Here is a 27,523-nt window from a genome sequence, read left to right as displayed (position 1 = left end):
TTGGACTAGAAGACCTCCAAGGTCCCTTCCAACTCTGTTATTCTATTCTATTCGCTATAAAAACGACGCGGGTTGATGCTCATATAAACCAAAGAGAAAAAAAACCAGATGCACTTTCAGTGACGTTTAATGTTTTGATGCAGACTTCCGAGAAGAAAACAGATACAAGATTACACCTGGATTAAGTTTCTTTCTTTTTTTGGGGGGGGGGGAAACTCCCTACACCAAACAAATCCTAAATGATTTGTGTCTTACACAGGTCATGAAACGTTATCCACAGGATTGGTCTCTAGTCAAGATTTTTAAAGTGGTCATCGGAATGATGCCAAGTGGCTTGCGAGCAAGTGCACCACCCGTTCTTAAATCAGCCTCCAAACTCTTTTGCCGTCTTAGCTTGGCATCTGAGATACGGACGATTTTGGCCCCGACACACAAAGCACCTGTAAAAAAATGTTTGCCTTTCAAGTATGCCCAGGACGAGAGAAAATAATGTCGGCGTTTTGGAGCGACAAACAGCAGGGAGACTGTTTCTGCCTGAGAAATTTTGCATCCAAAGTCCAAGCGCTCCTCATATTCTGTTCTTTAAACAGAAAGCATTGTTTGCCGTACCCCTTTTTTCGACTAACAAAGCTGAGCTGGGGGGTGGGAAGGAAGAGAGTAAAACATTTGGGGTCGGGCAGCCAATTTATGTTCCTGCTGGCTGACAAATCAGGAAACGTGGAGTGATTTTTTTTCCCCACTCTGAAATTTAAAAGCGTATTAACGTGCTGAGGGTAAACATTATTTTTCCCCTACCATGAATACCTGACCACGTTTCGTTCAGACGGATTGTAGCACAGACAATCAATATAGGCTCAGAGCTTCAAACTGCTCAATTCACAGGAATCTGAGCAGCTCAGTGGTTTTTACTTCCAAGGAAGTTGCTAACAGCACATGAACAGAATTCAAGTCCTGGGCTATCGATACCGAAGCCACAAGGACGTGGATGGATTTGTCGTGAACTAGGAAGGAATAACTTCAGTGGTCCCAGAGTAGCAAAACTAAGTTAAGACAGATATGAGCTGACAATAAAGACAGCTTCCCAAAACACCTCATGGGATTTACAAACATTATTTTGAGAGGGTTTCACTCTGTAAAATCTCATTTCCTTCTCCAGCAGTTTGTTGGGTTTTTTTTTTTGGTTATTTGATTGCTAAGAGGCATCCCACACCAACATGATCCTGGACAAAACGCACCGCACAATTTTCTCGTTTTTTACAATCCCGAACGCGTCGAGTTTTAAAACTCTGGCTCTGCAAAAATTTCATTTCCTTCTTCCAGTAGTTTTTTTGGTTAATTTGATTGCTAAGAGGCATCCCACGCCAACATGATCCAGGACAATACGCAACGCACAATTTTTCTCCTCATTTTTACAATCCCAAATGTGTCCGGTCTTAAAACTCCAAAGAAGCTAGAAGCTAGCTAGCTAGAAGCTAGAAACTCTAGCGTGCCTTTTCCCCAAATCACTTCTTGATTGCTATTAGCAGGGCATCCGGATTTCGAAAGGCTGGCTGGGGTTTATTGCAAGCCCTCAACGGGACGGAAACAAAATAAAACAAATATCGAAGCGGCCTCTCCTTTGCCACCTGTGCAAAAAACGTTTCTCAGCTCTTCCCCACAAACAAGCCAACATGGTCCGTTCTTGGGGGAGGGAAAGCCAAAACTTTAGCTTGGAGGCGAGATAGAGGTTGCTGTGGGTCAAAATTGCTGATGACTTCTCAGCAGAACAACTTCAGAAGGGTTTCATCTGGAACGCAGACCTAACGAAGGAATTCCTAGGACGGAATATCAGTTGCACGCTGGTGATTGTGATTGTTCCCAGCAAGGGACATTTGGCGATTTTTGAGACTCCGGAAGCCGATTTTTTTTTCCCAGCTTTTGGGAGTTTGGACCAGCTGGGTTTTTGTTTTCCTTTTGTGCAACCTTGGACAATGGCAAACTTTGCTGGATTTCACATCGGATGATGGACCAAAAGTGTCCTAAAAGACACTTTCGAATAAAATGGACGGCAGAGCGCAAAAGTCTTAGGAAGAACTCTTCCATACAATGCTTGTGGTCTCTGCGCCCGTGTTTTTCTTATCGTAGCAGGCCCCGGCTTGCGAGTGGGATGGGCCTTGGGGTTGGGGATGGGGATCACTCAAGAGAGAGAGAAAAAAAAAATGTCCTTCTTTTAAACTTCTGCGTAGCTAAATTTAGGGCGGTGGTCTCATTCGAAAGGACGGGAGTCTTTGGAGAGGAGGGGCTCGGAGTCTTCCTTGATCACTGGAGACAGTTGGGGGGTAGCGGATGTTCCCACCAGATTCTGGAGGGTTTCTTGCTGGTGCTGCTTGGCTCTGTTATACAGCATGACTCCGATGATCACTAGCACTGTCCCGATGGCCGAGAGGCTGGTGATCTTGTTCCCGAAGACGATAATGCTGAGCCAGATGGACAGGGCGTGCTTCACCGTGCTGGCCACGCTGTGGGAAGGACAGGAAAACAGGAGGAGACTGAGAAAAAATTGGGAGTGATTTCATACTCAAGGAGATGCCTGTGTATAATAGATAGGAATAGGAGGAGTGTCAGGTTTCGATGTCAGTACTTCAAGCTGCATTTACTCTAGTGCTGACAAGGAGATCTTGGTTGGATTTAGGCCAAATTAGAGAACCTGAGAAAACTTGCTGCAAATGTGAATACACAAAATGAGAAAAGAGAAGCAATCCTTCGGCTGTAAGTCTCCTGCTCTGCACGATGGTAAGCAGCATTGCCAAAACAAGACAAGTTTACAGCCCTTGCGGCATGGCTAGGGATGATGGGTGCTGTAGTCCAGCTGCCCCAAAGAGAGTCTCGGGATCGGGAAGGCCACGCTAAATGGGAGCCGGGAACCTTTGCCAGCCTAGATGAAGCCGCCCCATGGCTTCCTTGTAAATCTACCCCTAAAATGAGTGTATCTACCCACTCAGGTATAGATACACCCTGTAAATCTACACCTGAGGGTAGAACAAGAAGCAATGGGTGGAAACTAATCAAGGAGAGAAGCAATTTAGAACTTAGTTCTAAATTTCCTGACAGTTAGAACAATTAATAAATGGAACAAGTTGTGAATGCCCCAACACTGGAAATTTTTAAGAAGAAGTTGGATAACCCTTTGTCTGAAGTGGTGTAGGGTTTCCTGCCTGGGCAGGGGGTTGGACTAGAAGACCTCCGAGGTCCCTTCCCACTCTGTTATTCTATTCTATTCTAAATAAAGGAGCTTCTTATCAGATTATCATCATCATCATTTATCCATCATCCCTCGCGGGGTGGAGTCTGGGCAACTGAATGGAGCTAGCAGAGTGTTGAATGGCCGGATGCCTTTCCTGTTGCCAGCGCGGAGTTTTGTTCAGCAGATATATTTCTCATTGTGCCCACAGAGAGAAATATCTGCCTCTACCTAGAATCGAACTCACAGCCTCCTGATTGTGAGGCGAGAGCTCCGCCTCTAGGCCACCGCGCCACTCTGCTTGCTTCTTATCGGATGATGACCCCTATGGTATTTCTGGGTTTCGTTTACCTGAAAGTTACGGGGGAAATCTTGCCCATCAACGCGTAAGCGGTGACGCTTTGGAGGTGGAACAGCACTCCATCCATCAGGAGCAACACCACAATGTCCTGGTTGTACTGGAAACTCCGCCCACTTTTCCCGATCACCGGCATATCCTTTCCGGCGGGAAAAGAAGGAACGAAACAGAAGGGAAGGAGAGGGCAGGAGGTTAAAAGGGAGGCAGCGCCAGGAGCTCAATTTGAGATCCTTCTGGAATGCTTTAGCAGAGTTTTCTGCCCTGTTTTCCCCCAATTTCACGTCGTATGGCACGAAAGGCCGTGGGGGTGCTGAATGAAGCAACCCTTTATTGACATGGGGCTGGCAATATGAAGCTGAGCGTTACGTCGTTTCCAAGCATATAGATATGTCGATCAAGAGGGACGTTTTCCCCCTTCTCCCAGCAGGTGGCTGGAAGGAGCAGAAAGGAGAAAGGGAAAAAAAGGAAAGAGTGGGAGAAAGGAAGAAAAAGAGATGAGGAGAAAGAGATGGGAGAGATGAAGTAAGGATGCAAGAATGAATGGAGGGACGGAGGGAGCAGAGAGGTAGAGAGAGAAGGAAGGGAGGGAGGAAGGGAGGAAGGAAGGGAGGGAGTGAGAGAGGGAGGGAGGGAGGAGAGAATGGGAAAAGGGAAAGGAAGGAAGGGAGAGAGGGGGCAGGGAAGGAGAGAGGGAGGGAGGAAGGGAGGAAGGAGAGAACAGGAAAAGGGAAAGAAAGGAAGGGAGAGAGAGAGGGAGGCAGAGAGGGAGGAAGGAAGGAAGGAAGGAAGGAAGGAAGGAAGGAAGGAAGGAAGGAGAGAACGGGTAAAGGGAAAGGAAGGAAGGAAGGGAGAGAAAGAGGCAAGGAGGGAGGGAGGGAGGAAGGAAGGAAGATGAGAACAGGTAAAAAGGGGAAGGAAGGTAGGTAGGTAGGTAGATGAGAACAGGAAAAATGGAGAAGGAAGGAAGGAAGGAAGGAAGAAAGGAGAGAATGGGAAAAGGGGAAGGAAGGAAGGGAGAGAAAGAGGCAAGGAGGAAGGAAGGAAGGAAGGCAGATGAGAACAGGTAAAAGGGGGAAGGAAGGAAGGAAGGAAGGCAGATGAGAACAGGAAAAATGGAGAAGGAAGGAAGGGAGAGATGGAGGGAGGGTAGAAGGAAGGAAGGAAAGAACGCCTGAGCAAAAAAAACAGTCAGAAAAGAGAAAAATGCCTGTTCCACTCAGTTTGGGCCCCACCTGCCGAATGTCAGCTTGTGACTTGCAACCGTTCACACCATTCCCCAAACCTGAATTTCTACACTACAAGACAGAACCTCAGTTGTGGCCTGTTTGACAAACAGCAACATGCCACCTCATTCCCAAACGGTGTGTGTGGGTGTGTGTGTGGGGGGATATCTCACCATGAAAAAGACCCAAGCCGGAATAAGCATGATCACAGCAGCTGCGCTAGTGTAGAACTGAAGCTCAGGAGCCCTGCAAAAGAAAAGAAAAAGAAAGAAAAATAAAAAAAGGAGAGGGGGACGAAAAGGAATGAATGAAGTGAACCAAACAATTATTCTGGGGGGACTTGAAGGGTCACCCGAGGAAATTAATGTAGGTCCCTCGGAGCGGAGGAGAAGCTAAGCTTCTGTTAAATCATCATCATCTCCTTTTAACGACCCCATAATCTTTTGCGGGGTGGAGTCTGGGCAACTGAATGGAGCTAGCAGAGTGTTTTTTTTACTGGCCGGATGCCCTTCCTATCACCAGGGCGGAGTTTTGTTCAGCAGATATAGTCTCATTGTGCCGAGAGAGAGAGAGAAATATCTGCCTCTCCTTAGGATCGAACCCACGGCCTCCTGATTGTGAGGCGAGAGCTCCACCTCTAGGCCCACCGCACCACTCCCAAAGCTTCTGTTAAATCGTGCAAAGCTTTTAAATGACCAGATACTTACGAGAAACGGTATTTGTCCCCACTCAGCAGCTTTTTGGAGAAAACGTTCTGCAAACTGCGAAAAAAAAAAAAAAGGAGAAAGAAGCGACATTCGTTTCAAAGTTTGAACGGAAATAACCAAGAGCAAAGGGGAAGGACTGCCCAGAACGACTAAAAATAACTCTGCAGATGTTTCCAAGGTCAGCTGAGCATCTTTAAGCAAATTTCCCCTTCACGCCTCCCGCTTTTGAGCTTCCGCGATGCCTACCAGTCCATAATGTTCGTCGACAAGGCCGCCGAGAAGCCGAGGATGTTGAAACTCAGTTCGGTCGCCGTGCACAAGGCCAGCCCGCCCATCACGGGGACCAGAGAGAGATTCACGAACAGCCCTGGAACAATTTGGGACACAAATCAGAAGGGAACAAAGGAACAGAAGCGTAGAAACAGCAGCCAGTTAAAAGACTCCTGGCCGATGTCAGCACTTCAAGCTGCATTTACTCTAGTGCTGACATAAGAAGGAGAGGCGGAGGCGTCTGGAAAGGGGCGTTTGGCTTTTCACCTACTTATTTTCCCTGGAGATAATATCCCCTAGGAGATGGGATGGGAGGGGGGAAATTCCTTTGAGTTGGAGCGGTAGATTAGGGGTAGAATGACTTGGAAGATGGCCAATGAGGGCAGGGGAGTGGGGAACGGAAAGGGAGGGTCTGGAAGTCAGTGTTGGCTTCGATGGAGTCGGATTTTAGAATGTCGTGCTTAATAAATAGTTTTCCTTCAAAGGCTTTGTTTGTCGAAACCTGACAGCCAATTTGACTTGCGGTCCGAGATTTAGGGAGGTTGAAAAGTGGTCTCCTTCGCACCCCCCGAAGGGCTGAATAATGTGCTTTATTCGTTTGTGTTCCGCCTTTATTGTTTTTAAGAATAACCCAACCAAGGGCTACAGATATATCCAACATATATTCCTCCTCCGATTTTCCCGACAACTACAACTTTATGAGGTGGAGAGAGGGGGGGCAGGGAGGGGGAGAGGGAGGGAGAGAAAGAGATGAAGAAAGGAGGGACAGGGAGGGAAAGAGAGAGAGGGAAGGAGGGAGGGAGTGGGAGGAGAAAGAGAAAAACAGAAAAAGGGAAGGAGGGAGAGAGGGAAAGAGAGAAAGAGAGGGAGAGAGAGAGAAACAGAAAAAGAGAGACGGAGGGAGGGAGGAAAAGAGAGAGGGGGAAGGAGGGAGGGAGAGGGATGAGAAAGAGAAAAACAGAAAAAGAGGGAGGGAGGGAGGGAAAGAGAGAGGAGGAGAGAGAGAAACAGAAAGAGAGAGAGAAGGGAGGGAGGGAGAGCAAGAGAGAGAGAGAGGGAAGGGGGAGAGAGAGAGAAACGTACCGGTGTATTCTCCTAAAATCATGCGCGACATAATAACGGTAAAAATGGGTGCTGAGCTTTTCACCGTCTCGGCAAAGGAAACAGCCACGTTCTTCAAGCTGACAAGCCCCAAAACCACGGTTGCAAACCTGAGAAGCAGCAAAGGGGGGGTGGGGGGGGGAGGCAGTTTAACTTTGCAGCAGCCAAAACACCAAGCAAACCTATTTTCTTCCTTCACCTCCAAAATGTTTCCGGAAGAAAAACAGAGCTGTTACCGTGTTTCCCCGAAAATAAGACCCTGTCTTATATTTTTTTGAACCCTGAAATAAGCGCTTGGCCTTATCACCATGCGCTCAAAAGCCCGATTGGGCTTATTATCAGGGGATGTCTTATTTTGGGGGAAACAGGGTAGCAATGGAAGACTTTAGTTTTATCCAATAGTTTAAATCTATTTTTTTCCAGTTGATCTATATAGCGAATTATCGAGATGTAATCCGGAAACATCTGAAAAACTCGAAGTTGGAGAAAACTGGCTTTTTAAAAAAGTTAATGCAAAAGCAGATTAATTTTTTTTTTTTTTTAAAAAGGAAATTCTCCAATGTTTGTCTCAGAGGATTCCTCCAAAAACGCTAATATTATATAAAAAAAATAATAACTTAAGTTTTCTCCTCGGGGGGACGGGACACACTGATTTGGATTGGGGGGGGCAAGAAAGACAGGCATCCACCAATGAAGAAGTGACTCAGTTTCTCCAAATGTGTGCCCAGGCCTTACCGCATCAGGCCAACGAAAAGCATAATCATGATGAAATTCGGAGGGTAGGAGAGACGAGTCTTGTGCTGATAAAGACAGCAGGGGACGAACATTTTGATGCAGCCAATGAAGGTGGTGGAAAGCATCTGAACGGCGCCTGGAAGAAAGAGAGGTGCCTAAAATTAGGATACCGGGGCGAAAAGTGACTCCATCAACCGCTTAGAGAGGGCTGTAAAGCAGCATATAAATGCTATTGCTATTGCTATACACGTATACGGCAAGGGAAACAAATCTGATCCAGTTGGTCCAGAACGCAGCCGCGCGAGCTGTTGTGGGTGCACCTAGGTACACCCACATTAAACCAATTCTCGACGAGCTGCACTGGCTCCCTATTGGTCTCCGGGCACAATTCAAGGTGTTGGTTATTACCTTTAAAGCCCTACATGGCTCAGGACCAGGGTATCTTCGAGACTGCCTTCTGCCGCACAGCTCCCAGAGACTGGTAAGATCCCAGAGAGTTGGTCTCCTCCGGGTCCCGTCAGCTAAACAATGCTGGCTGGCGGGCCCGTGGGGGAGGGCCTTCTCTGTGGCTGCCCCAGCTCTCTGGAACCAGTTACCTCCTGAGGTCCGGACCATCCCCACCCTATTAGCCTTCGGAAAAGTGGTGAAGACCTGGCTTTTCCGGCAAGCCTGGGGCCATTGATCTCGCTCTTGTGATCTGGTGAGATCCGGCCATGAATGGTGTGAATGAGTTTTTTTAATGTTTTTAATGTTTAAATGTTTTTTATAATGATTTTAAATGCATTGTGAGCCGCCCTGAGTCTTCGGAGAGGGGTGGCATACAAATTTAATTAATAATAATAATAATAATAATAATAATAATAATAATAATAATAATCTTGCAAGTTTACCAGACGGATGGCAGAGGGAACAAACAAAACTCTTACACTAAAGGACGAAGAAAAGCTCAGGGCGTTTGCAAATCTCAAGAACGGAGAGAACGACGGCGCTGATTTTCGGCACTTAAGAGACAATGGGTGTTTCTCAAGCTGGCAACTTTAAGAGGTGTTGACTTCAACTGCCCTAATTCCCTAAAGCCAGCCAAAGCACTGGACGGGGTCACTTACCTAACATACTCGGTTCCCCTTCCAGCAGTGACAGGATGTACTTATTCAGGAAAAGAGTGCAAAAGCTGAAGAAGAACCAGAGAGTGAGGTAGGTGAGGGCGTAAGAACTCCAGATGCCCAGGTCCGACTCGATAACGGTGGTCTCCGTGATGGTGATTTTCAGGACATTCTCTTCCGGCACGCTGTCGCTCCGGGCGATGACGAAGCGTTCGCTCCGGCTATGGAAGAGGGAGCCAAACTGGAAGAGGTTTTTCGCTTTGGGTTTGTCATCCAACAGAGGCAAAACGAGGGAGGTGGAAGGGCCGGAGCTGGACGGATCCAAAGTGGAGCTGCCGCTTAGGGTGGCCATGTTCGGGGGAGGTGAGGCCCGATGCTCAACTGCCAAAGCGGAGCCCTCGGACTTCAGCGGAGGGGCCCTCCAAATTCCCTTGGCTTGCGAAGAGCTTCAGGTGCATTTGGTCACACGTTGCTCCGTTGTCTGGATGGAAGGAAGGAAGGAAGGAAGGAAGGAAGGAAGGAAGGAAGGAGAAAGAGAGGGAGGGAAGAAGAAAGGAAAGGAGGGAGGGAAGAAGGAAGGAAAGAAGGAAAGGAGGGAGGGAGGGAGGAAAGAGGGAGGGAGGAAGGCAGAAAGGAAAGGAGGGACGGAGGAAGGAAGGAAAGAAGGAAAGGAGGGAGGGAGGAAGGAAAGAGGGAGGGAAGGAGTAAAGAGGGAGAAAGGGGGGAAGGAAGGAGCAAGGGAGCGAGCAAGGGAGGAAGGAAAGAAGGAGGGAGGGAGGAAGGAAAGGAGGGAGGGAGGAAAGAAGGAGGAAGGGAGGAAAGAAAGAATGAACAAGGGAGGGAGGGCGGAAGGAAAAAAGGGGAGAGGGAGGAAAGAAAGAAGGAAGAAGGGAGGGCAGGAGGGAGGAAAGAAGGGGGAGGGAGGAAGGAAAGAAAGAAGGAACAAGGGAGGGCAGGAGGAAGGAAAGAAGGGGGAGGGAGGGAGGAAAGAAAGAACGAACAAGGGAGGGAGGGAGGAAGGCACAAGGGAGGAAGAAAGGAAAGGAGAGGGAGGGAGAGAGGAGCAAGGGAGGAAGAAAGGAAAGGAAAGGAGGGAGGGAGGGAGGGAGGAAGGAAGGAAGGAAGGAAGGAAGGAAGGAAGGAAGGAAGGAAGGAAGGATGAAAAAAGAAAAAAAATAAGTTTGGAAATCAGAGTCTGAACAAAGTAAACTGAGTTCTGAGGTTCGCCAAACTGGCATTCCCTGTGGAATTCTGTCTGTTGAATCTTGGGGGGTGGGGGGGCTCTTTTGAGAAAGAAAAGAGGGGTCATCAGACAGAAGGAGGGGATTTCTTCTCCAAGGGCCGAACTAACCAAGACCCTGAACAAAAAAGACAATTCTGGCTGGACATCAGGAGGGAAACCTCCAAGCTTGTCAGCCAGCGGAACAAGTTGCCACATGAAGCATTGGAGTTCTCCTTCAAAAGAGAGTCACCTGTCAATTAAACCAGACTTTTTTTTTTTACCCAATCCACGTCACCCCTTGCCCGCCGTCTGCAGAAATCCTGTTCCAAATTTCCCCCCAAACCCCTCCTGCAGCTTCGAATAAAATAGATTGGTAGAGCAGCAGATATTCAACCCTGGGGGAATCCTGGCTTCTCCCACAAAACCCACCAAAAACAGAGCCAAGAAAAGAGATGCCTCAACAAGCTAAAATCGGTTTGCCTGGCCGGGAGTCAAATGGTTAGGAGAGAGAGGTCGGACATCAAGCTATAATCTGGTGCCACGTCTTTCAAGGCCCATCCCTGCCAAAAAAATAAAACTTCCACCCAAGTTCTAAGAAAAGGACATCAAAAAAAGGGAGCAGTTTTGCGATTGCCAAAACAGGTTTTCCGTCAAAATCGGGCCACCTAACGTCTCGTGCGCTCGGCATCACCGTTAACGGTGATCATGGCAATTCGGTTGCAATGAAATCCAACAAGACGTTTATTTTTCATTCTCCCTCCTAAGAAAGCAGGCAGCTTGAACAGAGAGGCTGTTAAGAAGCAAACAAGCGGAGAGAAATAAAATAGATGGCAAAGGAAGATAGGGCATTGTTAATATCCATTAGATTGGGTGGGCACCACGCCAACGGCTCCCTGGGGCAGAGGGCAGATTGATAAGCCAAGTTCAAAGTTTAACATCAAAGTGTTTTAAAGGCGCTCGCACTTGGCCCGGAATGAGATTGGATGGAAAAATAAAAATTAAAAACAAGGCTGGAAATCCTGCCACACTGGATTCGCCTTGCTGAAAAGAAAGAAAGAAAAAAAAAACTAAAAAAAAAAAAACACTCTATAATAACCTGGCTGTAACAAACACTCGTTTAAAAAGCCAGCAAAAGGTTTATGTAAGATATGCTGTATATAAAGCATTTTCTCTCCCACAATGAATTCCATTTAAAATGATTCAGGCTGTAAAAAGCTTCTGCTTTCTAACGCAAGGTGAAAGGAGCAGTCGGTGCTTGCCCAAAAATCAAGAGGCTTCATATTTATTCTACCAGAAATTATATAGACAACATCTGGCAACGCAGCAAACTAATAAAAGAGAATATTTGGGGCTCAGGGTTGAAATGAGGGGTCCCTGAGCTTGGTTGTTTCCTTGCAAATGTTTCATTACTCAGTGCTAGGAGGGAGAAGGGTTTGCTCTCTGGTTATATACAGTTCAATCCAGTCAAATCCGGTGTTAAGTCCTTTAGCAAACCCTGCTCCCTTCTAGCATTGATGATGTTACCTACTTGGGTAATGAAACTCCGTTTTAAAAAAGCTCTGTTTTAGGCCCAGTACTCTTCAATATCTTCATCAATGACTTGGACGAAGAGGAACATATGAACGTGTGAATGTTTTTAAAATGTTATCTAATTTTAGATTCTATTTAATTGGGCCAAACTATGTTATAATAATAATTTTAATTAGCAATTTTATGATGTTTGTGTATCTATATTTTTCTTGACTGTACACCGCCTTGAGTCCTATGGGAGAAAGGCAGTATAGAAATATAATTAATAAATAAATAAATAAATAAATAAATAAATAAATAAATAAATGGGGAATTCATCAAATTTGCAGATGACACCAAGCTGGCAGGAATAGCCGACACTCCAGAAGATAGGCTCAAGATACAGAAGGATCTTGATAGACTTGAACATTGGGCACTTTCTAACAAAATGAAATTCAATGGTGAAAAAAAGGAAGGTTCTACATTTAGGCAAGAAAAACCCAAAATGCACAGGTACAGTATAGGTGGTACCTCGCTCAACAGTAGTAACTGTGAGAGGGATCTTGGAGTCCTAGTGGACAGCCATTTAGATAGGAGCCAGCCGTGTGCAGCAGCTGCCAAAAAAGCCAACACAGTTCTAGGCTGCATCAACAGAGGGATAGAATCAAGATCAGGTGAAGTATTGATACCAATTTATAAGGCCTTGGTAAGGCCACACTTTGAATCCTGCATTCAGTTTTGGTTGCCACGATGTAAAAAAGACGTTGAGACTCTAGAAAGAGTGCAGAGAAGAGCAACCAAGACAATTAGAGGACTGGAGGCTAAAACATACGAAGAACGGTTGCAGGAACTCGGTATGTCTAGTTTAATGAAGAGAAGGACAAGGGGAGACAGGATAGCAGTCTTCCAATATCTCAGGGGCTGCCCCAAAGAAGAGGGAGTCAAGCTATTTTCCAAAGCACTTGAAGGCAGGACAAGAAGCAACGGGTTGAAACTCATCAAGGAGAGAAGCAACTTAGAACTAAGGAGAAATTTCCTGACAGTGAGAACAATTAATCCATGGAACGACTTGCCACCAGAAGTTGTGAATGCTCCAAGACTGGAAGCTTTTAAGAAGATGTTGGATGACTATTTGTCTGAAGTGGTGTAGGGTTTCCTGCCTAAGCAGGGGGTTGGACTAGAAGACCTCCAAGGTCCCTTCCCACTCTGTTATTCTATTCTATTCTATTCTATTCTATTCTATTCTATTCTATTCTATTCTATTCTATTCTATTCTATTCTATTCTATTCTATTCTAAACATCTGCAAGAAAACAACCAATCTCAGAGACCATCAAGGACCCCTCAACCCAGGGAACCTTTTGCTAATTTTGAAAACTGCCTGTTTTCAAGGCGTGCGACCACATCCTTCAACATCAAAACCACAAGTACTGAGAGACTAAAAACCGGCAGCATTTTGATTCTCTGGTTTGAGACGGCGCTTCCTCCTCTGTGCGTTATTTTTCCTTATGTCCAGGTGTACAAAGGTACTTGCCAAAATGAAGCTCCTTTGTGCAGCCCGCTCTGCCCTTGAAAAAAAAATGGAATATATGTGATGAAAGAGCTGAAAAAGTACTGCCTTTGTTTTCATGGGGATTTCCAAGCCTTGAAAGCATCAAAAGTTAACTGATCAAGAATGATTTCTTTTTAGGCCAGAGCTGGTGATAAGGGAAACCTTTTAATCTTCTTCTGTTACTTAATATCATTAAAGATAACATGATAACAACTCTCATCAGTTACTATGAATTCATTTAAATTTCATGCACAACTAACAGTGAAATTGTTGTATTTGGGGATGTGTACACAAAACACTGTCAATTTCATAGTCCTGGTACAGAAAGAATCAAATGTGCACATACGCCGGAACACAAAAAATAAACAAAAATACAATTGCAAATGGCTCTTCTAATTTTTTTGAATACCGTACAGTAACCCAGCTATAATGACATACAAGCTATATTTTAATCAACCCGTCCCTTACTATAAATCTCTTACCTGATCAAAGACATTAAAGATACAACACAGGTTTATTCATAAATGATGAAAAGTTTGGACAAATCAATTCAATTTTCTGCGTTTCCTCCTGAATCTAACTGGGCTTAGCATTAGCAGACCACGAAGGTTTATGCCACGGTGATTCACATTATATTCCTACTTGTAAAACAATTCTTAAAAAAAAAAAAAAAAAAGGAATCCGTTCAGATGATTTCCAAACTATCTTCTGTCTAGATCTTGATGGTAATTCAGGCTACTCCGTTTGCTTTTCTCGGCGGGAACAAAATTCAACCGTCTTCCCCACGAAGCCTCTTTGTCAAAGGTATTAATTTGATGAACAAATAACTATAATACAGCCCACACCAACAATGAACGATATCCAAAGACGTCCTTAGTTCTAAATCGATTTCCTTCTTGCAGTTGTGCAGACAGAAAAGGTCAGCTGTCAAATGTCTCCAGAACAGCTCTTTCAAACCACAATTGCAAATTATCCCCCTACGTGCAATGCAGAGCAACACAATTGTTGCCCGGATTGCCCTGCAGACAAACACACCTGCCTCTGTTCTCTGACAGATCCTCCTGTCCTCTTCTTCCGCAGCCATCACCGGGGCTACCTCCATCAGTCAGGGAGGTGGGCCTGTTCGCACAATCTGCTCCTCCTTTGGCAGGGCGGAGCAAGCCAGAAGCGAGGAGGAGGAAAAGAAAAAAGACAAGAGAGAAATTACTAATTTCAGACACCACTCAGAGCCAAGCATAGGTCAGATTTAACTTGCGTGTGATGAGGACTCTCTTGAACATGCGTAAAATGCCAATCCTTTGGTGTTTTTTTTTAAGACTCACATTCCCCTGTGAGGAAAAGAATAAATCTGAGGGATTCCCAAATGCAATTTCCTTTTTTGAGAAATGCCCCTTATGGAAAGATGAGGCTGGAGTATTATCTATCTATCTATCTATCTATCTATCTATCTATCTATCTATCTAATCTATCTATCTATCATCTATCTATCTATCTATCTATTTATTTATTTATTTATTTATTTATTTATTTATTTATTTATTATATTTCTATACCGCCTTTCTTCCGTAGGACTCAAGGCGGTGTAGTCAAGAAAAATATAGATATGCAAACATCATAAAATTGCTAATTAAAATTATTATTATAACATAGTTTGGCTCAATTAAATAGAACCTAAAATTAGATAACATTAACAGAGAGTAACTCTGTAGAGTAACCCTTACAATTATTTTTTCTTCTTCTAAGACTGGCAGGAATTGGGTAGGTCTAGTTTGATGAAAAGAAGGAGCAGGCACAGACATAATAGCTGTGTTCTGATATCTCAGAGGTTGCCCCAAAGAAGAGGGAGTCAAGCTATTCTCCAAAGCACCTGAAGGCAGGAGAAGAAGCAACGGGTGGAAACTCATCAAGGAGAGAAGCAACTTAGAACTCAGGAGAAATTTCCTGACAGGGAGAACAATGAATCCGTGGAACAACTTGCCACCAGAAGTTGTGAAGGCTCCAACACTGGAAGTTTTTAAAATGTTGGATAATCTTTTGTCTGAAATGTTATAGGGTTGCCTGCTTGACGGAGGGGGGAAGGGAGCTGGACTAGATGACCTCCAAAGTCCCTTCCAACTCTGTTATTCTCTTATTATTCTGTTACCCTTCCAATGTTTAAAGAAAGAGCTGAGTTTTCTGAACTGAAGAGGGTCAGTAATTTCTCTTGCCGAGGCTGCAGGAATAAAAAAAGTCACTCCGAGATTAATTCACAGACAATTTACCACAGGACTCGAAAGATTGGGAAGGAATAAGGGAAACATTCCTTAACCTTTGATTAATTTTACCCTATTTATTCGTCAAAATTTATACACCGCCCATCTCACTGTCTCAATGGGCAGCTTACAAGTAAATCTAAAAATTGCTCATCTACTCTGGATGTCAGGAAGGCGACCCGAGATATTGAAAGTTCCCCGAGGTTGAGCTTCAAACCATTCCTAATTAAAGCCAAACAAGTTTCTAGTCCTGTTGATACCAGTCTTCACAGTTATTAGATACTACGGTAGTTTCTACATTTAGAACTGAAACCAAACTGAAATAGTGGCGAGGAGGAGGATATTGAACAGTGGAAGCTTTCTACCATGCTCCCATTTACAGGTAAGACTCAAGTTTCTAGTCCTCTTGAGGCAACACGTGTCTTCCGCTTTCTTTCCTCCAGATTAGCAAGGAAGGGACTGTTTACGTCAGGATGCCTAAAGGTTATGTCAGGATGCCTAAAGGTTATGTCAGGATGCCTAAAGGTTATGTCAGGATGCCTAAAGGTTATGTCAGGATGCCTAAAGAAAATAAAAAGTTTTATTGCCTTTTAAGGCAGCTCAAGACTATGACGTCATCAGCCTCTTAGAAACTGGTAGGTACTGGAGAGAAGGAAGTGACGTCACGAGATAGCACATCAAATGAGGAAAAATACTACCGCGGAGAGAATGAGAGCGGGAAGTAAGTCTAGCCGTCCCTCTCTCTATGGCACCACGGCTTCGAACCCTCCCCGGAGGGCGGGCGCAAAGGACTTGAAAATGGCGCGTTTCCGCCTCGGCCGGAAGTTCCTCTGCTCGGGCACTTCCTTCTCTATGGCCACTGCCCGAGAGAACTTCCCGTATGCGGGAGCGCCCGCTTCGTCGCTCGGCTGGGACATGTAACGGTCGCCGTCGCCATGGAGACGCCCGGCACGAGGTAGCAGCCGGTCACTGCCCCTTGCGGGGATCCGTAGACGACGGTGGGGAGGTCGAGGGGGTCGGGGGGGAAGGGAAGCCGACCGATCTTTCCGTTATAGCTCCGTCTCCCTGGCCGCGGCGTGACGTCAGAGGGGCGTCCGGACGCGTCTCCTCTGACGTCACGGCCTCTCAAATGTGGGTATGGGTTTTCAATAGGAAATGACTGGAGAGGAGGGGGGGAGGGATTGTGGGACTACAGTCCCCATCACTCCAGACATGCTACCTGGGGATTATGGGAACTGGGGTCTCCGCGCATCTGGGATCTCGCTAGGTAGTATCCTTGCATTTCATGCTTGACCTGGTTTATGGGATCATGATTTATTCAGGAATCGTGGTTTATTCAATCAGCCCAAACTGAGTTTGCGGGATAACGTGAATCCTATATGATTACTTGGCACAATATGTGGGGCTCATCATCATCATCATCGGCCGGCTTTGTAATTCCATGCGCCATGTGCAAAAGAAACCTCAGCGTGGACCCACCCACCTCAGGAGGACTAGAAACTTAGCTTTTTAAGTTAACTTTGGGCAGCTAGAAGCCGATGGCCCTGGCGTTTTTGCCTGGCCCTTGTGCCAGGAAACTGCCAATGGGAGCCAAAGCCTCAGTGCTGCCCTAATACACATCCACCTCATGTTGTGGCTCCGTTGCCTGAGCCTGGGCTATCGACAGATGCAAACTCAGAGTGAGGAAGAGGAGTTGGCAAGGCCTCCCACTCCAGGACCCTCCTCTCTGGCAATGCCTCCGGAGAACACCGAAGGCGAAACGATAGGCTCAGAGCCAAGCACGTCCCTGCAGCCACAGGTGGACAGCGACGAGGAAGATAAGTGCTGGCTGGACCCTCGACAGAGGCGCAGGGAAAGTGTGCACAGCAGAGGGGAAGCTGAGTCACTGGACCACACCCCACAGGGTATAAATGTGGGTGTGGTGGCCGGTTCAGTTTGTGACGAACTGCTGATCTCTGCGTTACTGGACTTTGCCTCCTTTATCGGACTGCATTTGGATGAATCCTTGTATTGTAGAAACTCTGCCTGTTTTATCGGAATGCTTGCAGTCTAATCTTTGTTTTGTGTGAGTAAAGTCTGATTTGGCAGCTAGCCACTGGGTTGCTGCCAGCTTTATCTTCAAAGAGTTTTGTCGTGTGGCTTATTAACTCAAGGCCGTCTGGGGGGGTGCGTGAGTGGTACGGGGACAGAACACGTGGTTTCGAAACCTAACATTTTCCTTCCCTTCAGGAGTGACCCTGTGCAGTTTCACGAAACGTTTCTCACTCCATTGGGAGCAAAGCTTGGGAGTTCAGCTGAGCCTCTGCTGGGCATCCAAACCGTTCCCCCACGCTGTGACATTCCAGAGGTTGATCCCTAACTTTCATCAGCCAACATCTGTCTTGGATCCTCCAGCCAAATCCCGACTTCGTTTTTTACAAAAATTGAAAATTAGGGTAGAGTTCTGTTCCCGGACAAAGAACCCCTTTCCCTCCTGCTGACTTAGCACACCCATGATGGACCAGCGCATTTCCACACGTAACGTATTTTCCTGAACCTCCACATATAATTTTCCTTTTTTTTTTTCCTGTCCATCTAGGGTTCCCCTTTCCCAGTCAGAAGAAGCGCTGGTTTTGCCAAACGAAAGCATAAATTCTCCGCTGCCAAATCTAACGCCAAGACACCAAGAGCTGATTGCCACGCCGTGCGGCCCTGTAAGTATCTGCACTTCACCAGTCTTGTCCATTTCAATAAAGTGGTTTGAGCTATTGGACCATGTGCGTAATATGTGAATTTTTTTAAAAAAAATTTGATTTATATGCCGCCCTTCTCCGGAGACTCAGGGCGGCTTACAATGCGTTAAGCAATAGCCTTCATCCTTTTGTATATTTTATACAAAGTCAGCTTATTGCCCCCACAAACTGGGTCCTCAATTTACCTACCTTAGAAAGGATGGAAGGCTGAGTCAACCTTGAGCCTGGTGAGATTCGAACTTACAGTAATTGCAGACAGCTGGTGTTAATCACAATACTTTTAGTCTGCTGAGCCACCAGAATTACAGATGTAATTCTGACCTGAGGTACGTTGGGGCACTGCCATCCATTGCTTTCTGCTAATTTTACAAACATGGCATGCAGCAGCTGATGGCACCTCCCTTAACCAACTTCAGAAAGCAAATTACTAGATGGGACTTAACCAGGAAATCCCAGGATTGTGGGCTAAACGGGGAAGCTGAAGTCCAACTTGAAGAAAAAATTCTCTTCACGTTACTTGCACTCTTTATCGTTCCAGATCAAACGATGGTCCGAACTGTCATCCCCTGTCAAGATCTACTTCTGTGTCACCATCCTTTCGTTGTTGAGTGTCATTGGATTAACCATAGAGACCCTCATCCAGCAGAAAAATGAAGATTTCACTGTGTCTCTCATCCAGATCATTGGCCTTGGTAATCAAACAATGATCCTGGCTGGCAAACTTTACAAACTAGAATGGTAGGGGAAGGATGAACTTTTAGTGCTCAAAAGTAGTCTTTTTTTTTATACAAATTATATTTTTGATAGACATCTAAGGTAAAAGTAAAGGTTCTCCTCGCACATACATGCTAGTCGTTCCCGACTCTAGGGGGCAGTGCTCATCTCCGTTTCTAAACCGAAGAGCCAGCGCTGTCTGATGACGTCTCCGTGGTCATGTGGCTGGCATGACTAAACGCCAAAGGCGCACGGAACGCTGTGACCTTCCCCCCAAAGGGGGTCCCTCTTTTTCTACTTGCATTTTTTACGTGCTTTCGAACTGCTAGGTTGGCAGAAGCTGGGGCAAGTAATGGGAGCTCACTCCCGTTATGCAGCGCTAGGGATTCGAACCGCCGAACCGCCGACCTTTCTGATCGACAAGCTCAGCGTCTTAGCCACTGAGCCACCGCGTTCCCTTGACAGACATCTAGACTGATCTAATTCTTGCACAAGAGGCAAGAAGGGAATTGACTCTTTCTAAAAAAAAACAACAAAAAACCTAAAGGATGAGTTACTCTGCTTTATATTTGGCTATAGTTGTGTAGACCCCAATTTGCATACACCGTCCTAGGTCTGTTCATCCTACTTTTGATCCGGTTTTAATCCTGTCAATAATTCCTAGAGCATAACTGCAGGTAGTCCTTGACTTTACAATCCCAACGGAGCCCAACATTTCCGTTGCTAAACAAGACAGTTGATTTTATGACTTTTCTCGCCAGAGTTGTTAAGGGCAGTTGTCCAGTTAGTCGAAGATTGTTTTTGTAGTCACTTTCATCTGGCTCGCAGCAATTTCTGCATCCGTAGGGATGGGTGAAGACATGGACTCTCCCAACAATATTGTTGCCCTGATAGGTGTCACTGTTTGCTAAAGTCTTCCATTGCCCTGTAAACTGTAATACTCACTGAAGGCAGTAGGTGGCATTGCTGTCCCACATTTTTAAAGAATCCTCTCAAGATTCTCAGGATTCTCTCAGGATTCAAGCGTTCTCTGCCGCTTGAATCCTGCCTTCAGCAAGAGTTTCCACCTTGTATTTTGGCATTTTATGGATAAAGATCCAAAGACAGGGACAGAGCTTTGAATGGCCAGGGACAGTTTTCAAGAAGAACCCAAAATTTGGGCCTGGTGTCCACTCCAGAATCTTGTTATGTTTGGCCATAGAAAGTAAATATATATATTTCTTGTTTTTAATCCCTCCCTAGTTTATGCAAGGGTTGGATTTTATCCATAGCACTCAAGTTAAATCAACCCCATCATGGTTTAATATCTGAATCTGTCCTCCTTGGTCTAGTCAAATCATAGTTAAAACAAACCATGGCTTACTCAGCCACTCGCCAAGGCATTAACACAGGAAACTGGCTGTTGTTCGCTAATTTTATCATTCATTTTTCTTTGTAGCTTTGCTTTTCGCCACTTGGGGGTAACTGCTAGTTGCTTTGGCACTTGAGAAAGGCAAACGATGAATCTTAAATGTATTAAAATTAATCTTTCAGATTGGATGGATCCGCCATCCAGTCAGAGAATAGATGCTCCCTTTCGCTTTATCCGTTTTAAACGAAGCAAGGTTCCGGCCCTCAGTGAAACAGGGAGGGCAAATCCCAACCCAAGAGCTGATCTCGGGGCTCTGCTTCCACCCCTGGGGAATCTCTTCTCCCCTCTTTTGCTGGCTACTGATAACCCGGCCTCTCTTTTGTGGCAGTTTTCTGCATCTATTACGTCAACCGGGGAATCCTGCAGGAGAATCGGCAGGAGCTCGTCGTCTTCGTCCTCTCTATCGCTTTGGTCATGCTACGCTCCGTGATCAACTTCACCGTCCTGCCCGCCAAGCAGAAGCCAGAGTTGTTGGTGAGCATCCCGGCTGGAGATCCTCCTTCCAAGTTGGTGATGGCGAGGAGGCATCCTGTGTCGGAGGATCGGGGGCCTCCGATGGGTGAAGTGGGGTTCCCCTTTTCTAAATCCCCCTCTCCCACCAGGCTCGCTTCGTCCTGATCCTTCTGGTGGGGGCCTTCGACGTCTGCTGCGCGGTGATCCTGATTCAGAGCGAGAGCCGGATGGCCTTCCGAGTGGGCGGCGCGTTGGAGAGCCTTCAAGCCCAGTATTTCATGCTGAACCTCTGCTTTTCCATGCTGACCTTTGACCTCCAGGCTCAGGTAATTCCTGGCACCAAACCAACACTTCTCTTTTGAGTCCTGAGCCTGTCTTGTCACTTGGGCGTGACGGATGTCCCCTTTTCTGATACCAAAGATCACCAGCTTTGGCTCATGGGTTTCCAACCTTAGTAACTTTAAGGCTTGTGGACTTCAACTCCCAGAGTTCCTGGCTGAGGAACTCTGGGAGTTGAAGTCCACAAGCCTTAAAGTTGCCAAGGTTGGAGACCCCTGTTTTAGCTCACATTTAAGAGCTGGGAGTTAAGAGAGGGCTGAGAGGGGTTAGAGAAGGCTGTGAAGCGGTATATAAGTCTTAAGTGCTATTGGATTCGTAAGATCCCTTCAAACGGTCAAGATATGACCCTGAACCACTGCCTGATTTGGGTGGGAAAGGGATCTGCAGCTATGTCCACCTGGTCGTTGTTTTGAGACCTCTCTTCTATTTGCCAGCTCTGTTTGTGTGTCCTGCTACTGACCACAACCCGGGAGATTTCAAATCTCCACAGTGTGTTCCTGGCTGTTGGGATTTGCTGGGCTGTTCTGAAGGTGGCCTGTGGCATCACTGCAGTGAGTATTATTGTGACCTAGGCTTCCTGAGTCATTAAGTCCCAAAAAAACTCTCTTATTGCAACAGCTGTGAATTACGTTCATTCACAGCTGAATCCCAATTAGTTGCAAAAAATCCTTCGGGGAGACGTCCTTCGGGATAACCGCCAACCTTTATCTCCCTTGACACTCTGCCAAAGACCTTCTTGGCAAAGCCCCACGGAGTCCAGAATCAAACAGAGATGCCGACTGGGAACAGAATTAACAACGTTGGCTTTCCTACAAAGGGCCCATGTGCCTTTGCTCCTCTTTTAAACCTTATGGGAGGGGCCAGTCATCTCCAGGCCTTACTCCTGAGTCGTCCCTTTGGTTTTAACTGTTTGTGCCTTGTGGCAGCTCTGCGCACGCGTGCACTAGGAACAGGCTCCTCCTGTTCCTCTGCCTCTCTGCTGTCCGACTCTGGAGGCTCCGGAGTCCGCGCATCACTCCCAGATGGCCCTGGCCCCATCTCTGCCTCCGACGCAGAGCCCTCGTCTGAGCCTTCCCCAGACTCCAGGACTGGCCCATGTTCCTTCCCAGACTCCTCACTGTCCGACTCCGCTGCCAGCTCCGCAGGCTGCTGGCGGACCACAAGAAGTATAAGTGCTATTGCTATTTTAACTCCCTGCGCTAATTCTCCCCATCTACAGTATTTGTGGAGAAGCATATAGCTCTTCCTTCTTTCAAAGACATTGTCTGCTATTGTATTTTGATATATATATATATATATATATATATATATATATATATATATATATATATATATATTTGCAGCAGAAACTGATGTGATAGGCTTCTTTTTCAACCGGTGAGCCTTCGGTCACTCTGTGCCTTTTGTTTTGGTTCCCCCCCGCCCTCCAGATCTTAAAAGAGTTAAAACCTCTCGCCTGGATTTTCGTGATTCAGAATTTACCCGAAGTGGCTTATCTGGCATACCTCCTCTACGCAGTAAGTCTTGCCAAACTTCGGTTTGCTGATTTCGGGAGGATAAGAGGGAATTTTTCTTGGGTGTTTCCAAATGCAGCCTTGGGAGTTAAGGATGGTAGGAACCTTTTTACTCCGTTTCCTGAAATGAAATCTGGAGCCCGAAGAAACGAGAAAATGCAAATTCTCAGAGCATATTGCTTCTTTTAAAAAGTACCCAGCGTGTTAAAAGGCAGGAAATTGGTTCGTAAGCCTGGTGAACCTTCGTGGAGGAAACGACGACGACAATAAAAAATTCAGTTGTTCGTTTTGGAATTTGCAGGCGCCTCCTTGGTTGCACGATAGCCGCAAACTCTTGGTCTCGATCCATCATGTTCAGAACTCAGGCCTAAATTCCTTCAGCTGGATCCCATCCAAGGACATCCAACAATAGGCCCAATTCAGACATGCTTTTACGAACCAGTGAATCCGACTAACTGTAGGACTAATTGCTGTCAACCAACTTAGGAAATCATGGGTGCCTCGTCATTTGTTGTTGTTAGTTGCGAAGTCGTGTTCGACCCATCGTGACCCCAAGGACAACGTTCCTCCAGGCCTTCCTGTCCTCTACCATCCTCTGGAGTCCATTTAAGCTCACACCGACTGCTTCAGTGACTCCATCCAGCCACCTTGTTCTCTGCCCTCCCCTTCTTCTTTTGCCCTCAATCTTCCCCGGCATTTGGCTCTTCTCCAGGGAGTCCTTCCTTCTCATTAGGTGGCCAAAGGATTTGAGTTTCCTCTTCAGGATCTGGCCTTCTAAAGAGCAGTCAGGGTTGATCTCCTCTAGGACTGACCGATTGGATCGCCTTGCGGTCCAAGGGACTCGCAGGAGTCTTCTCCAGCACGATTGTTCAAAGGCCTCCATTCTTTGGCGCTCAGCCTTCCTTGTGGTCCAATGTCACAGCCAGACATTGCAACTGGGAAAACCATCGCCTTGACTATACACTCTTTTGTTGGCAGGGTGATGTCCCTGCTTTTTAGTAAGCGATCTACCTTGTCATAGAGATTTATTAAAGCCGGGAACAGCCTGTTGTTGGGATTTTTGCATACTTGTGGCTCTAGATGTTGGTTTGTTAGCTCTGTTGTTAAGCGAGAACCAGTTACTTTCTAGTCAGTTCTTTAAAAAGTGCAACCCTTGCCATCTCTTTCCTTTCTCCAGAGAGAGAGAGGCACCAAAGCAATAAACATTTTTCTGAACGTCACAGTCCGTCCGTCCCCCTTTTAATGATTTGTGTCACAACCCCGTTGTCTAAAAGCAATCTTATCAACTTTTAAGACGAGGGGACTTCCATTTTCCAGACTTCTGGGAATTGGAAGTCCACACATTTTTTTTTTAGTGTTTCTCAAGTTGAGAAACGCTGAATCTAAAAAATAAAAAATGTGACTAGGTCAAGCTAAGTTGGACAGCTTTCCAAACACCAGCTGAAGGTCCCTTTGGAGCAGCTGTGCCAGACCCTGAAGGTAAGAAAAACACAAGATTTTTGAGGCTTCGCAAAGCCCTTTTAACGTCAAACCCCTCTGGAATGTGCCTCCTAGTCACTGCAGAAAAACCAGCAGCAGCCTTGAATGCGATAATCACATTCTTTTTTTAAAAAAATAAGAGATAATTTTTCAGCAGCTTTCAATATTAGGATTAAACAGAGGGAGATAGCGAACAATTTTCTCTTTCTTTCTTTCTTTCTTTCTTTCTTTCTTTCTTTCTTTCTTTCTTTCTTTCTTTCTTTCTTTCTTTCTTTCTTTCTTCCTTCCTTCCTTCCTTCCTTCCTTCCTTCCTTCCTTCTCTTTCTTTCTTTCTTTCTTTCTTTCTTTCTTTCTTTCTTTCTTTTCTCTCTCTCCCTCCCTCCCTTGGCAAAGGCTTGCAAACCATTGGATGCTCAAAGTCTCTTAATTAGGCCTCAGGATACCCGTGGAAAGGGGACACAGTGGCTCAGTAGCTAAAATGCTGAGCTTGTCGATTAAAAGGCCGGCAGTTCGGCAGTTCGAATCCCTGCGCCGCGTAACGGGGTGAGCTCCCGTTACTTGTCCCAGCTTCTGCCAACCTAGCAGTTCGAAAGCAGGTAAAAAATGCTAGTAGAAAAATAGGGACCCCCTTTGGTGGGCAGGGAAGAGCGTTCCGTGCGCCTTTGGCGTTGAGTCATGCCGGCCACATGACCACGGAGACGTCTTCGGACAGCGCTGGCTCTTCGGCTTTGAAACGGAGATGAGCACCGCCCCCTAGAGTCGGGAACGACTAGCACATATGAGCAAGGGAAAATCTTTACCTTTATCTTATACCCATGGGTTTTCCAATCCAAGAGAGAGCACTTGGATCCTAGGGCACTGTCTTTTCCCTTCCTCTCACCACATTCCTGCAAGGTAGATGGCGCGGAGAGATTAGGCCGGTGAGATGCCCTGAAACGCAGACAGGTGTGAATTTCATGCCATTTTGTCTCCGGGGATGAATTGTTCGACAGGTACCAATGTATTTATCCTTTTCCTCGCCCCTCCAGGTGATAACAGAATGGGGCCAAGGGAGCTCTTACGCCTTGGAAGCCGCCATCATCACCTGTTCCTGCATTTCGGTGGTGATCAAAAGCGTCCTGTTCTGGGCCCTGTTTCACGTCTACCAGAGTTTTGGGCAAGGCCTGAGAGAGAGGAGTGAGTATCGGAGGCATAGGGACGGTTTCTGGGAGTAACCTCAATCCAGAGTCGGGTGGGTCTCTTCAGCGGAGAGCTGGCATGGGGATTGAGAAGACGACACCTGGCTAGATTTTCAAATCTAGTAATTTTGCTTTGATCCCTCGTGGGCAGGTCTCAATGGCTGATCGGTGGGGAAGCCGCCAATCAGTGCTTGGGAATGCCAATCGGGGCCCAGCAAAACTGTCGCACTCTGCAGAGAGTCCTCGACATACGACCACAATCGAGCCCAAAATTCCCTATTGCTAAAGCAAGACAGCGGTTACGTGACCTTTGCCCCCATTTTACGACCTTCCTTGCCACCGTTGTTGAGCGAGTCCCTGCGGTCGTTAAGTTAGTCACCCGGTTGCTAAGTGAATCCAGCTCCCCCCATCGACTTTGCTCGTCGGAAGATTTGCAAAAGGGGACATCACGTGATCCCCCCCCCCCCGGGACACTGCAGCCGTCATAACTATGAATCAGTTGCCAAGCATCTGGAAGTTTTTAAGACGGGATTGGATAAGCCTTTGTCTGAAATGCTATATAGGGTTTCCTGCCTGAGCAGGGGGTTGGACTAGAAGACCTCCAAGGTCCCTTCCAACTCTCTATTCTATCTGAACATTTGTTCATTTGACCCTGGGATGCTGCATCCGTTGTTTTAAGTGTGAAAAGCAGTCATAAATCAGTTTTTCCAGTGCTGTTGTAACTTCGGTCACTAAACGAACTGTTATAAGTTGAGGACTTGCTGTATCTTTTTTGGGGGATCCCGTTTTTCAATAATGACGTTCTTTTCTCTCTCTCTCTCCAGTGTTTTCTTCCTATGGAAGGATCGATTCGTGACCCCACTTCTCCCATCGTCAAACCGATGTGCTCTTATAGAGTGAAAACCAAGTTGGGAAAATCCGATTCCCCCCTCCGCTTTCTGCCCCCCCCCCGGTTAGGACTCTGATAAGAGAAGCAGCAGCAGCAGCAGAGACTCGATCCCCAAGGGAGACATTTGTTCCACTTTTCTAGGATTCCATTCTGCCTCGCTGGATCTCCGGGATCACACCCTGCCAGCCGTCCTCGCTCGGAAACGGCCAACGAAACCACACATCGTCCCCCCAATTCTCCCAAAATGTCCTTCGGAGCACCTTCCCGATGTAGCTTGCAGTGCAAGTGGCCTTTCTCGTGGTTGGGGTCTGGCATTTTGCTCCCCTGGCTGTATTGTAATCCCCCCCCCTCTTATTTTTATTTTTAATTTAATTTGGGCCTTGCAAACCGTTGGCATGTCTGAGCTTGATCGACGGGGGCAGATTCCGGTTGCCAAATTGCAAACTGGGATCGCGGGGGTGTGGCCGTAGTTTCACCTTAAAGAGCCTGGGGCCCGATTTTTTGCCTGGCCTGACCCGCTCTCCGATCCAGCTTGCACTCTTGTTACAGAGGGAGCTGCCTGTTTTCACGCTTCCAAGGTTGCAGGAAATAGATTGTCCTTCCAGTTGCAAGGTTGCTTCAGTTCCTTGGCAGGCACTCAAGGAGAACATCTCCTGCCCTCCTGGTGTGGTGCCAGAGAGGCAAAGAACCAGTCGCATACTGGTTGGTGTAGGCTGGTCAGTTTTGCACGAACCCTTGTAAAAAAAAAAGGCAGAGATTTTGTCCCACCCGAAGAATTTTTGAGCCAGGACCCACCGAAGGCAGGACAGAATGAATGGTAAAATCGTTGGCCTAAAATTATCCCATCCGTGTTGCACAAACTGGGCCCTTGCAAGGACCAGCATGTCCGTCTACCGTGTTTCCCCGAAAATAAGCCCTCCCCAAAAATATTTAAACGTCCAGCCAGTCCCTGCCATTTCCTCGGATTAGGGTTAGGGAGACAGAGCTGGAAATGGGGTAAGATGGCAAGAGGAGCCCCATCTTCCTCCACGCGCCCCAAATTAATAAGACCTCCCCGAAAATAAGGCCAAGTGCTTATTTCAGAGTTCAAAAAAATTATATATATAAGACAGGGTCTTATTTTCGGGGAAACACAGTAGATCAGACCCACGCAAGCTTCTCTCTTTCAAACTTTTGGCCCTAACCTAAGGGTATTTCGGCTGTTCTTTCTTTCAGTCAATATTAGCATGGCGGATTTCTTGCTGACTCCAGAGCGCTCTCTTTGAAAAGTTCAAAATGCAATCTTAAAAACTTTCCGTGCTGGCTTTGGTCCTCTCTTTTCAAAACACCCCCAGCGATGTGAAGTTATCTTTAGCCGAGCTATTCTTCGTAACAAAAGTGATTTTTTTTCCTAACCCAAAAGCCAGTATTTCATATTCTAATCATAATGCTTTATTTTTTTTAAAATTTGATTTATATGATTTATAATTTGATAAATCAATAATTTGATTTATTTTAAATAAATAAATAAATAAATAAAGATTTGTTACCGGGCTTGTATTTTTCAATAAAGGATCAATGGCA

At 46.2% G+C, this 27,523-nt stretch overlaps 2 protein-coding genes across 4 annotated transcripts; one reads left to right on the top strand and one right to left on the bottom strand.

Moving 5' to 3' along the window:
- Positions 1-111: 111 nt before the first annotated feature.
- Positions 112-16,336, bottom strand: SLC35E2B (solute carrier family 35 member E2B). Of its 3 annotated transcripts, none has more exons than XM_034434849.3 (10): positions 15,950-16,336; positions 14,035-14,140; positions 8,721-9,198; positions 7,615-7,750; positions 6,862-6,989; positions 5,755-5,875; positions 5,509-5,562; positions 4,975-5,047; positions 3,572-3,717; positions 112-2,498 (listed from the first exon to the last, which is right to left on the bottom strand). In XM_034434849.3, exons 3-10 carry the CDS (start codon positions 9,067-9,069, stop codon positions 2,246-2,248), a joined length of 1,260 nt encoding a protein of 419 aa, XP_034290740.1. In that variant the 5' UTR covers positions 9,070-9,198; positions 14,035-14,140; positions 15,950-16,336; the 3' UTR covers positions 112-2,245. The 3 variants fall into 3 exon arrangements, with proteins under 3 accessions (XP_034290740.1, XP_087735431.1, XP_034290741.1); XM_087879305.1 differs by lacking the exon at positions 15,950-16,336 and adding an exon at positions 15,617-15,772; XM_034434850.3 differs by lacking the exon at positions 15,950-16,336 and having other exon boundaries at positions 13,482-14,140.
- Positions 16,073-27,523, top strand: LOC117675839 (uncharacterized). Its single transcript, XM_034434851.3, has 9 exons — positions 16,073-16,206; positions 17,830-17,944; positions 18,522-18,675; positions 20,437-20,582; positions 20,711-20,887; positions 21,335-21,451; positions 22,331-22,417; positions 24,922-25,069; positions 25,896-27,523. Exons 1-9 carry the CDS (start codon positions 16,187-16,189, stop codon positions 25,925-25,927), a joined length of 996 nt encoding a protein of 331 aa, XP_034290742.2. The 5' UTR covers positions 16,073-16,186; the 3' UTR covers positions 25,928-27,523.

This window comes from Pantherophis guttatus, chromosome 15 (assembly GCF_059756535.1).
Source record: "Pantherophis guttatus breed Tessera chromosome 15, ASM5975653v1, whole genome shotgun sequence".
Lineage (NCBI taxonomy): Eukaryota > Metazoa > Chordata > Lepidosauria > Squamata > Colubridae > Pantherophis > Pantherophis guttatus.
This window is presented reverse-complemented; position numbering and strand designations above follow the sequence as displayed.

Coding starts and splice junctions, on each gene's coding strand:
- SLC35E2B (XM_034434849.3), bottom strand. CDS start 9,069: ATGGCCACCCTAAGCGGCAGCTCCACTTTGGATCCGTCCAGCTCCGGC. Junction 7,751..8,720: donor AGGGGAACCGAGTATGTTAG/GTAAGTGACCCC, acceptor TCTTTCTTCCAG/GCGCCGTTCAGATGCTTTCC. Junction 2,499..3,571: donor ATTTCCCCCGTAACTTTCAG/GTAAACGAAACC, acceptor TCCTTCCCACAG/CGTGGCCAGCACGGTGAAGC.
- LOC117675839 (XM_034434851.3), top strand. CDS start 16,187: ATGGAGACGCCCGGCACGAG. Junction 16,207..17,829: donor ATGGAGACGCCCGGCACGAG/GTAGCAGCCGGT, acceptor CTGTCCATCTAG/GGTTCCCCTTTCCCAGTCAG. Junction 22,418..24,921: donor TGGCATACCTCCTCTACGCA/GTAAGTCTTGCC, acceptor TCGCCCCTCCAG/GTGATAACAGAATGGGGCCA.